The 12,253-nt window shown below is 44.2% G+C and overlaps 1 protein-coding gene across 1 annotated transcript in view; it reads right to left on the reverse strand.

Annotated features, from left to right (window-relative positions):
- The window catches only part of PHC2 (polyhomeotic homolog 2), a 2,832,203-nt gene that overhangs the window by 407,443 nt on the left and 2,412,507 nt on the right, over positions 1-12,253 (reverse strand). Inside the window, 1 exon segment of the mRNA XM_044063043.1 lies at positions 2,696-2,846. Within this exon segment, the coding sequence (XP_043918978.1) occupies positions 2,696-2,846 (151 nt within the window).

The following is a 12,253-nucleotide window of genomic DNA, read 5'->3' on the forward strand; positions in this document are numbered from 1 at the left end:
GTCATCCAAAATCAGAACAGTGGTACTTCTGCTAGAAAACTTCAGATATTTACCACTTACTGACTGGACCCTTGAAGCCTTGTCTCAAAAAGCTACCCATCTACTTGCAAAATGAAAAGCTAGTTTACAGATGAGCAATTCTGGAACATCAAAAATGAAATGAAAATGATATCTAGTTACATTGGTTTTGTAAAAGATTCGTCAGTCTACATACTTCAACTTATCTAGGTGTGTCAATTCCAAAGTACCATTAAAAATATAAAAAGCACAATCCAAAATTAGATGAATATAAGCAAGTAAAAACAGTAACGAGAAAAAATAAAAACAAAAAATACAGGAGCAAAACAATGAAAAAATGCATCTGCCCAAGTTACCAAATGCACTGAATTGGATGAAAAACAAACCAAAATGAATAGGACAAAAATTAAAACAATTACCAAGCCAAGGCAGTTAGGAAAATGCAAAGACCTAGTTATCCACATCCTCACTGAAAGCCAACTCAAGTAAGACAATTTTAAGAGATCTGTGAAAACAGGCCAGTAATGTAAGACAATCCCAAAGAGACTGCAGTAGTATGTCAGCAGGTGCAGAACACAATAAGCAAAGTAACACAAGTAAATGTTTCTAGATGCATCTAAGGAATAACAAACAGCTCCTGGGTGCAGAGCACACTGGCCAGAAAGGCAGTAGAACAATACAAGCTCTCAAAAATAAGGCCAACTAAAGTAACAGACAGAGATACCCCAAAATGAAAACTTCAAAAAAAGGATATGGTGGTACACTAGGAGCCAATGTACAGGTGTAATATGATGGCAAAAGGATGTAAAAGTAAGCAGCCTGACAGCAGAGATTTGCACAAGATGCGAACAGCCAATCTTGGTATAAGAATGTCTCAAACTAAGGGCATTGCAGCAGTAAGGCAAAAAGTGACCAGGGCATAAATTACCACCAACAAATCCTCTTGAAAAATAAAGTACTTTCTCCTACAGATATTCTACAAGTGAAAGCACAATCACTTAACTACAACAGTCTGTCAGCAGTCTTTCCAGGATCTGACTAAAATGCACACCTCACTACTGAACTTAAATTTACTACTGCAAAAGATAACAATTGATGGAAACAGCAGAGGGGGAAAATAATCAGAATGTTGGAGACAAGCAAGTGCCCTGCTGTGTCAGTTCTGGAAGCATTAAAATTCAACTGCACTATTAGCATATGGCCTCCAAGTCATCAGCAAAGGAATATATGCTCACATACCTTTTTGGGGAAAAAGTACAGATTGGTATTATCAGCATAACAATGGTTGTTCTAAACCACTCCCTCTAATATCTCCCAACAAAGACAAACATCATGAAAAGTAACGGGCCAAGGGCTGAACCCTAGTGTAATCCACACCCCAGAGAATATGGCGTGGGGGGAGTTTAGACTTGAAACCACCAACTGGGTATGGTCTGTGAGGCAGGAAATAAGTTATCCAAGACAGGACTGTATTCTTTTATCCTCCTTTCCCTTCACATCCCCTCTCTACCACGGACACACGCGCACTCACCTTCCTTTCTCCATCACTCTCATGCCTTGCCTTCAATAAAACCACTCCGGTCATGTTAGCAGGCTGCTGCTGATCCCATAAGCTCTCACATTTTGACAGTTCTGAAACACTAACTACTTGTTTTCCCTACAGCATTCTATGGCATCACCCCAACTCATGTTCAACTTGAAGACTTTTTGCAAGCGTCCCTTTACCTGGGCATAACATTTTGGCCTACTGCCTCTAATGCCCCTTTTTTTTTTCATTTTATGTGCTCTCCTATGGTCACACACAAAACAAGTATGTTCAAAATAAGTCCAGTCATAAACTTCACAGCAAAAAATGTCTGCCCTTGTCCAGAGAAGGCAGAGGTTGTTTGCCTACAGAGAGTATGTTGGTTTCACTGCCTAAATTATTACTCTTGCTACTTGTCGATTTTGCAGTCTGACTGCAGCCTGGATTAGCATTATAAGTCTTGGCATCCATTCCAGTCACAGACTGGTGAGGATAACACAAGAACTTCCTGGGACCCAGATATTTTTTTATGCTGTTGCGGTCTTAACCACTGAATTTTCTTTGCTTACGGAACACCAAAGCGTTTGTGAAGAAAGTGGCATGTCCATCATATACATGGAGATTGCCCCCAGCATAGACAATGTGATTAGGGCCAAGCTTCAGCTCTGTATCCTTCTCATTTTGTAAAATGACTGACCTTCTGGTAGACGGCAGCTAGTATGCTGGCTGAGTGAGTACAGACTTTAGTACTGTATTTGTGCCATGTGTCACTGGAATGGATAGCGTGAGTGTTGCCCAATGGACTGAATCTCAAGCCCTACTCGCTGCTTAACTTCCTGTAATGTGAATGCATCATTATGTTTTGTTCTTGGAAGAGTCTGTTAGAAGCCTGCACAAAGTGGATTTAATCGGCATGTTGGTGAGCTGCTATTAAACATTACAGTATGGATTTCATAGACCTTTCAACACAACACATTGCCATCATGTACAATGGCAGTTCTAATTTTATTACTCCGTAACAAATGACGTGTACTAAAACAATATATGAATCACGTAAGACTAAATAAATTTCAAGTTTGAGAAAATGCACAGTTTCACAGATATACACTTCGACGTTGTTCCAGTAATACATAAATAGGAAAACAAGCCTACCTTGGAAGAGCAGTTTGTCTGTGGCAGGAGTTTTTGGTTCAGTGGTGACTACAGCACAAGGTAACGAATTATTCTGCTGCCCTGATGTTTTTTCTGTTAACTTCTTTTCTAAGGCAAGCAGTTTCTCCTTTGGCACTGCTTCCTGGATTTGCTTAAAAACAAACACAAAATGAAAATGCAGAAATACATTAAAACAAGTACATTTTACAGCTGTTCCACATGTAAGTCATTACTCATAGGTTTGCAGGCAATAACTAGGCTAACTGCCCTTGTGCACAATTTTAAGACTAGCCAATTTCCCTTAAAGGTGAGAATCAAATCCTGTACTTTGCACTACTTTGGGCCTGTGACAGACACCTTAACCATTACTCCAACCCGCAAACACAACATTTTATGTGGATTTTGACTACAGTCAAACAGCTTCTTCCACTACTAGTCTGGTGATTATTAACCTGCTGAACTACTCTTATGTAACCACTACTGCATTACTACTAATATTTCTAATAGAAAAGAAAGCTGGAAGGTTACTGTTACTTGAGTATCTGCAGCTCACCTGTGGGCTTGGCCTGTACCGAATTCTGTAACAGTATTTTTTGTATTATGGTAGTACAAGACAACCATAGAAAAATAAATCAGCAGTTCAACAGCTCATACAGAAACTGCATGTTTGAAACTGTTCCTCCCCACAGGAGCCACCTTTTCAGAAGTCTTTGAAGTTACAGCATGGAGAACCCTTGCCACCTTTTCAGAAGTCTTTGAAGTTACAGCATGGAGAACCCTATTTATTAAAAGCAGCAGGTACACCCTGCAGTGCCCACAAAAGAAATAGGAGAGAAGGTGTACCTGTACTTGTTCTTTGACATTTCCATCGCAAGTAACCCTGTGACTCTTTGGGTATGCTGGTGCCACTGTGACTTCGGATGTGTGGGCTTCTTGCAGGATAAAAGACATTCATGTGGGTGAAGGAGGAGATCATTTCTGCCGATGCAAGGACCCAAAGAGGTCTTTCATGCCCTAATGCCACTTCTGATATGTGGGAATCTAATCTGTAAAATGTGTAGCTTCAGGATATTGTGAGGAGAGTAGAAACAAAGTGATGAACTAAGGTACCTGAAAAAGGCGGAGTTCAAGACGACATGTAACCCAGTTGCTGGCGAAGAAAGAAGAGAGGAATGTGGAGGAGCAGGACATTTCTATTTTGCAGCAGCTGTCACCAGCTAGAATCCCTAGGATCTGTACCTCTCCTTCCCACCACTGCTGTTAAGTCTGTGGTATTGGAAGACTCCTGGCTAGGAGGAGCAGACTCCAGGAGAAACCTAGGAAGCTCCTCCTCAAAGCATGGGCTTTTGAGGTTGTTGCCTTCCCACCTAGCACCTACAACTTCTCTCCTCTCCTACAGAACTCTGAGGATCCCATTTCAACTCGACTGGTAACAAGAATTTCAGTTTTCATGAAGGCTTAGCTGCAGTACGGTGTCATCTCAGTCCCTAATGTACCTATGGTGGCTCGACAACAACCCCCCCCCCCCCCAACTACCTTTATTTCAGTTTCTGTTTCGGGACAGTTAGCCTGGGCATATATCATCAACGATGGCACATACTCATTTCTTCAATGGAGATGCCGTGGGCAATGGCAGATTCCTCAATGCAGCCACTAGTGACAGAGACCACTAAGGCAAAGGGTTACACAGTTGAGCTGTGTCTATTCCTATGCCCACCTTGTCAAGACTGTTGCAGAGGCTGACGCTCTTGGCATTCAGGTGACTTCGACTCTGGAACTTTCTGTGCTGGCATCCATTCCTCAATACAGACATCACACACTATTGCACTGGGGATTCAAGCCAGATACTTTGCCACAGCAAGTACGGGTTATATCAGTACCTTCTCTGGGCACCACTGAGACTGAAGCCTATAGACAAACGTCACGTGTGTTTCCTCAGGACAGAGGACCTCACAGGCCAAATTGGTGAGGTCTGGGGGACCTTCTCCTTAGGAGAGGAGGGATGACAACCCGGACTTCCCTTCGGAATGCCCCTCCCTGGACAGAGACCTTGAAAGGGAGGTTCCCTCAAGTCCCCTCTCAAATACACCACATTCAGTGAGATTCTAGGGATGTTGAGGCAGATAGGATCCTGTTCAACAGACCCTACCTACCCAAAGATATTTTTCAGGCCTATAAGATCTCTCTTTCAGTGGCCTGGATAGTGCCACCCCCGACAAGCTGGTAGTCATGTTGTGATCAGAGGTATGGAAAGAGCCAGATGTGGATGATACTATTTCCCAGAAGCTGGACAGAATCTTGTGCACCCCCCCCCCCCAAAAAAAAGACAGAAAGCACTGGAGTAAGGGACCACTTGTAGATTCCACACTGATGTCTGCAGCTACCAAGCATGTAGTCTCAGGTTGTCCACCATCCTAACACAGAATCCTGGATAATGGATAGACTTGTAGCATGCTTATCCACTCAGCACATTTAAAATCAGGGCACTCAGCTATGACATTTACGGTTCAGTTTCATAAAGATTTGACAGAGAAAATGACAGATACTCGAAAACAGTTGCCTGTAGGTGATCAGAGGTCACAGCCGTAGACCCTGGTGGCAACTAATAAATCTCTGTTAGACATATGTGAAGAGATGCATCTTACTCATAAGTAACTTTCAGTGTGGTACATAAGCAAGGTGGAATCAGATCTTACCCCCTTTGCAGAGAAGCCATGAGGGTACGGCAATGGGCCATAACATCATGCAGCTTCCTCATAGCAATGCACACACTAGAGACAAGTACAGCAGGCAGCTGTTGCCCTCAAATGAAAGGTCTCTCAACAAAGCAGCAGCATGGAAAATATTTCAGAGGTAAGAAGACCTTGTTGTGACCTCTTTGCTTCAACTTCAAACACCAAATGCAACGTCTTCATCATCACCTCCCAAGGAGGCACAGCCTCAAAGTGATATTTTCCCATGTTTAGCTCCTAGTCTACGGAATGCATTTCCCCCATCTGTCATATAGTCAGGTTTCTTCCAAAAGCCACAATGTGCAGAGTGAAGGTCATTCTCATAGCCAATAAAGCAGATATGCCCCCCCCCCCCCCCCCACTGCGACCTCACTTCAAAGAAACTCTTCTACATCAGTCTTGACTACTCTCTCATCCATCTATTCGGCCTCACTCAGACATTTGATCCCCGCATTTGAATATATGATTTCTCAACTTCCAATGACGGTCAGGGTCCAATCACTCCCCCTAAGGTGACTATTCTGACAACTGCATCTGAGAAAACATCTGCAAGAAAAAAATTATAACGGAAAGTAAACTCATTTTATATTTGGGCTGCTCAGCTAATAGACCATTTATAAGCGTCTGTATCATAAGACCTTACCTTTTTGTCAGAGATATCCAAGGCTAATTATCCCTTGCTTAAGGCTAATCTGGCAGCCGTCATAATTTCACCAAGGGTTCTCTTCATATTCCCTAGCCTCACACAAGGTATGTAAAGGTATGTAAAGCATTTCTGAAATTAATTTTCTACTCTAGACCCCCCCACTGTCGTAATGTCTGACAATCTTCCATGGGGCCAAACAGTTGATGCAGAATACTACTGTACTTTCTGTGCCAATTAAAGGAGACACTGAAAGCAAACAAAAAGAGGAAAGCTGAGGAAAGGAGTTGTCTTTTTGCAAGACAATGTACCTGTTCACAAAGCTGAAAAAAGTACAGATTTGTACCTACCATAAATGTAGATGTCCGAGAGGAATGCATCTGCAGTCCTTACAAATGGGTTGTCCTGTCGTCAGGCAGCCCTTCGGTCGGCCGGATTCCAAAGTCTGGGTCTGGCTTCGGCTGGTGGCGCACTTCACCCGACGTCATTGCGGCAGTTTTCGGGTATAAAGGCATCAGCCAACGCCATTTTCCTCAGTGTTTCTTGCCCCAGATGCCAGGTGCCCTCTTGGTAGGCTAAATTTGGATAAATGCCAAAGTTTCCAAATAGTAGAGAGCAAACACACAAAATAAACATGTATGTACATATATACAAACAAATACACCATAATAGATCCCCCCCCAAGCTAGCTGAAGATTGGTAAGTACCCTAGGAGTACCTCAGAGGGGAAGGAGGGTGGGTAATCCTGACTGCAGATGCATTCCTCTCGGACATCTACATTTATGGTAGGTACAAAACTGTACTATGTCCTTCAAGGATGCATCTGCAGTCCTTACAAATGGGTAGAATACCATAGCTAAACTAGGGAGGAGGAAATGAGAATAGATTATGGTGTAGTCAGGATCCCTTGCAAAACAGCAGTGGCAAAGCCAGCACGGGATCTAGAGTATAGAGGTAAGTTATAATGCTTGGCAAATGTATGCACGGAGGTCCAAGTAGCAGCCTCTATAATGTCCTTGGTAGCCACTCCTCGTAAGAAAGCTGTGGTAGTGGCTGTGGCCCTTGTGGAGTGAGGCCTGATGTTCTCTGGAGTTTTCTTTCCATGGTAGGAGTAACAAAATCTAATGCAATTTCCTATCCATTTGGAGATTGTCTGTTTAGAAATTGGTTTTCCTTCTTTTCCTGTTGCATAAGCTACCAGAAGCTGGTCAGTTTTTCTATTGTTTTTTGTCCTGTCCAGGTAGTAGCGTAATTGCCTGTGTACATCCAAGGTATGCAAGAGCTTTTCTCCCCTGTTCTGTGGATTGGGGAAGAATGTAGGAAGGTGGATAGCCTGATTTAAAGAGACTCTGGATACCACCTTAGGCATAAATGTAGGATTTGTTCTCATGGACACTCTATCTTGATGGAAGATCAGGAAGGGTTGTACTGCCATTAATGCTTGTAGTTCAGAGACCCTTCTTGCTGAAGTTATTGCCAGCAGGAAGGCAGTCTTCCAGGATAAGTATTGCATGTCTGCTGTAGCTGCTGGCTCGAAAGGAGGCAGAGTCAGTTTTTCTAGCACAAAGTTCAAGTCCCATGCTGGCAATGGAGGTTTCCTGGGAGATTTTTCATTTTTAATTCCCCTCAGAAACTGTCTGAGCAGAGGATGCGAGAAGACAGGAGGATCCAAGCTGTATTGTGCTGAAATAGCTGATGCATGTATCTTGATGGAGGAATAGGACAGGCCTGTGTGGTAGAGCTCAGCCAAGTACTCCAGGATGTTGGCTATGTTCACCAGTGTCACATCTTGCCCTTTTGCAGCACTCCAGATGAGATATCTTTTCCATTTTGCTGCATAATTCTTTCTTGTTGAAGGTCTACGAGCCTCCAGGATTATGTCCTTAACCCTTTGGGATAAATTTGGGTTAATTTCTGTCATGTAATGTTCCAGGCAGTTAGCTGCAGAGTTTTTAGGCTTGGATGCAGAAAGTTGTAGTTGTTCTGTGTCAGCAGTAATGGGATCAGTGGTAGTTTCCATATTTGTTCCCTGGACATGCTCCTCAGTAGTGGGTACCAATGTTGTCTTGGCCAGTCTGGGGCTATCAGAATGATCCTCGGACGTTCCTCTTTGATCTTGAGAAGCACCTTGTGCATCAAAGGAAGTGGTGGGAATGCGTATGCTGTCAGGCTTTCCCAACTGAAGGATAGGGAGTCCACCTTCCAAGCAAGTGGGTGGTAAGTCCTTGTGCAGAATTTCTTCAACTGGTGATTGTATGGGGATGCAAACAAGTCTATTTGTGGTAATCCCCATTTTCTTGTGATGGCTTTGAAGATGTCCGGATGCAGCATCCATTCGTGGGCATCTGTTATAGTTCTGCTTAATATGTCTGCTAGAATGTTTTCCTTCCCTGGTACATAAATTGCCTGTAACTGAAGGTTGTAACCCAGAGCCACATCCCATAGGTCTAGTACCAGCCGGCATAGGGGGTATGATTGTGTGCCTCCCTGTTTGTTGATGTACCACATAACTGTGGTGTTGTCTGTCCTTATCAACAGCTGGCCTTCGTGGAGAAGAGGTCTGAATGCCTGGATTGCCAATTTTACTGCCATCATTTCTTTTAGATTTATGTGCAGATGCAGTTGGTCTTGAGTCCATAGGCCTTGAATGCACTTGTCCATTATGTGTGCCCCCCAACCGAGGTCTGAGGCATCTGTCGTGATAGTTTGTCTTGGATGACTTTTGCTGAAGGGCAGTCCTGTGTTTGATTGATAGGCCTGAGCCCACCATATGAACTCTTGCTTCAGGCATGGGATCATTGGAATTTTGGTTTCCAGGCTGTGCTTGTGCTGAGACCACAAATTCTTTAGGTACCACTGTAGCTTTCTCATATGAAGCCTGGCATGAGGGACCAGAATTATGCAGGATGCCATGAAGCCTAGAGCTTGCAACACTTTTCTTGCAGTTAGATGGCTCTGCTTTGTTAATGCCAAGAAGTAGAGAGGAAGTTGTTCTTTCTTTTCTGCAGTTAGGAATGCCATTTGTTTTGATGTGTCCAGTTCTGCACCCAGAAAGGTTATTATTTGGGATGGAATCAGCCTTGACTTTTTGTATTGACTGTGTATCCCAGGGCTTGTAGCAGGTAGATGACTCTTTGTAAGTCTTCTGTTAATTTGTTTTGTTGTCCGCTTGTATCAGGCAGTCGTCCAGGTAGGGATAGATTTGAATTCCCTGAAGTCTGCAATGAGCGATTACTGATGCCAGGCATTTCGTGAACACTCTGGGCAGTAGATAAGCCAAAGGGCAATGCTGAGAATTGATAATGCTCTGATCCTGCAAGAAATCTGAGGTATCTTCTGCAAATTGGTCTTATGGGGACGTGCAGGTATGCCTCCTTGAGATCTAGAGTTACCAGCCAAGACTCCTTGCCCAGCATGGGAAGAAGCTGCTGTAGAGTCAGCATTTTGAATTTTGGAACAATGAGGAATGTGTTTAGAGCGGACAGATCTAGAATAGGCCTCCATTTGTTTTCTTTTCTTGGTACCAGGAAGAGCCTGGAGTAAAATCCCTTCCCTTGCTCCATAGATGGTACCTTTTCCACAGCTTTCATTCTTAATAATTGAGATATTTGTTTTAGAGCTTCTGCCCTTTGAGTAGGTGGTAGGTTTGGCATTCCTCTCTTTCCTGGTAGAGTATGGAAATGGAACCTGTAACCATGGTCTATAGTTTGCAAAATCCATTTTTCTCTTGTAATGCAGTGCCAGTTTCTTGAAAATAAGGTTAGCTTTCCGCCTAAGGGTGCTTCTAGTTGTTCCCTGGTAGGCGGTGCCACCGCCAAGTCACTGTGATTGAGTTGTTGTAGTGGTAGTGGCTGTGTCCGTGCCTCGTTGGTTGTTACCCTGCCACTGGCGACCCCTGTAGGCACCTCTGGATTGGTTTCTGCCTCTAGAGCGCCTATTCCTGCCTCTTTGTGCCTTAGAGGACTCCGGAAAGGACCAATTCTTGGAGGGCCAATTCCTGCTAAACCTTGGAGGTTGAACTTGTAAGAAATCTTTTACTGTTTGCACAGATTTTGCTTTCTCTTCCATCTTTTCAGAACCTGCTGTGCGGGGCACCAAATAAATTGACCTTGTCCATAGGTGCATCCAAAAGCTTAGATTTGATATGGTCTGGTAATGCCTGTTCTTTCAACCATGCATGCCTCCTGATAACTGTGCCCGTCATGGCTGATCTAAAGGAAGCCTCCAGTGCATCATAGCCACATTTTAAAGAATGGTTACTAACTTGCTGAATGTTATGTAACATTTCTTGAACATACTTTTTATCTAAAGATTCTTCAGAGGACAGCTTTTTAGTCAATTGGTCAAGCATAAACTCTTGATATTGAATCATATGAAATTGGCAGTTCAAAGCTCTAGCTGGCAAAGTAGCAGAGGTGTAAACTTTTTTACCCCATCTCTCTAAGGACCTGGAATCCCTTTCAGAGGGGAGGGGGTTTTTAGAAGAAGTAGCTGCTACAGCTTTAGGGCCCTGAGAGATAGTCTCTGGATCTGCAAAAGGGGCCTTATATAAGTGGTGATGAGTGTCCGGGACCCTGTAGTACCTATCTGGTTTAGCAGGAGCCGGAGGTAAAGTATCGGGAGAAGTGCAAGCATCATTAAATGCATCATCAACAACAGATAGAACTGGAGGAATAGCTAAAGGCCTATGCTGTGGTAAGTGTAGAAAGGTCCTAAGCCTTTTTCTTGAGTCTGAGAAATCTTGGCCCTGCCACTGGAATTGTTCCCTCATAGCATGCAAGGTTTCCCCAAAGGAAAATTCCTCAGGAGGAGAGGCTGAAGGGATGGACTCCTCAGCATCGGAGTCTTCGTAAGGAGAATAAGAAGCCTCAGGAGGATCTGAATGTTCTGAATCATCAGAAGAATCATCTGTGGCTACTGGCTCAGGGGGCACTGCTCTAGGCCTCTTTTCTGGAGGGGGGAGAGAGGCCCTGTCTGGATGAGGCTGGGATCCACGGATTAAAGTGATGAGATCCTGTGCCAAAGAAAGCATATGGGAGCTGGTGCTGGGCCTGTGAGAGGGGGGCTTGGCAGGCACTGGTTTGGAAGTTTTGGCTGCTTTAGCCCTGGCAAAGGCCTTAATAGACATAGCTGAAGGAGGCCTAGCAGCTCCACGTGCAGGAGTAGAAATATCTAGTGGAATGGTGTCTGATAAATCCTGTGAAATCGCAACAGAAGGCTGGATTTCAGAAGCCGTTTCTACCAGAATAGAAGGCAGGTTATCGGCTGAAGAAAGAACTGCTTGCTCGGTTTCGGCCAAAACAGAGACACTCGTGGATTGCTTGGCCGTGGTTTCAGCCGAAACCGCAGACCGCGAGTGTCGGTCCTTTTCTTTGCGTTTTTTAGTTATTTGCGTAGTCGGAGGATCCGACGGCATAATGTAGGCAAAATCGGAGCCGAAAATCTGTTCAGCAAAGTCCGAGCGACGTCTCAGCGTCCGCCGGTTAAAAGAAGCACAGGCTAGACAAGCTGCTACGTCGTGGTCTGGGCCTAAACAATGTATGCAATAGGAGTGGAAATCTTTATGAGGTATTTGTTTCCCACAAGATAAACAGTTATTAACTTTCTCTGACATCGGCTGAGGCAAGAAAGAGTCCCCAACGGGGTACTTAGCTTTATAGAAGTCTTCGAAGTAGTATTCGGTAGTAGTAATCTCTGGATCTGACCGACCGGCACTTGCGAACAGCTTCTGCTTCGGGCGCCACGCGGCAAGAAAGACGGAGGAAAATGGCGTCGGCTGATGCCTTTATACCCGAAAACTGCTGCAATGACGTCGGGTGAAGTGCGCCACCAGCCGAAGCCAGACCCAGACTTTGGAATCCGGCCGACCGAAGGGCTGCCTGACGACAGGACAACCCATTTGTAAGGACTGCAGATGCATCCTTGAAGGACATCGATGGATGTTTTGACAAAACTGTGGTTCAAGTGCATAGACCATCTACCCTACTCAACAGATCTTGCTCCAGCTGACTATTTCCTGTTTCCAAACCTTAAAGAGTTTGAAATGGTGGCAATTTTCGAGTGATTCAGAGGTGACTGTAGCAGCGGCGCAGTATTTCAGTGAACAGACTTCAGCCTTTTGGCACATCATGTCTGAAGTTTCTATGACCCTGCCAAAAAGTGTGACAAACTTCAGGGTGAATA

The sequence above is a fragment of the Protopterus annectens genome, chromosome 2.part1 (assembly GCF_019279795.1).
Source record: "Protopterus annectens isolate FY-2018-M chromosome 2.part1, PAN1.0, whole genome shotgun sequence".
NCBI classification, from domain to species: Eukaryota; Metazoa; Chordata; order Ceratodontiformes; family Protopteridae; genus Protopterus; species Protopterus annectens.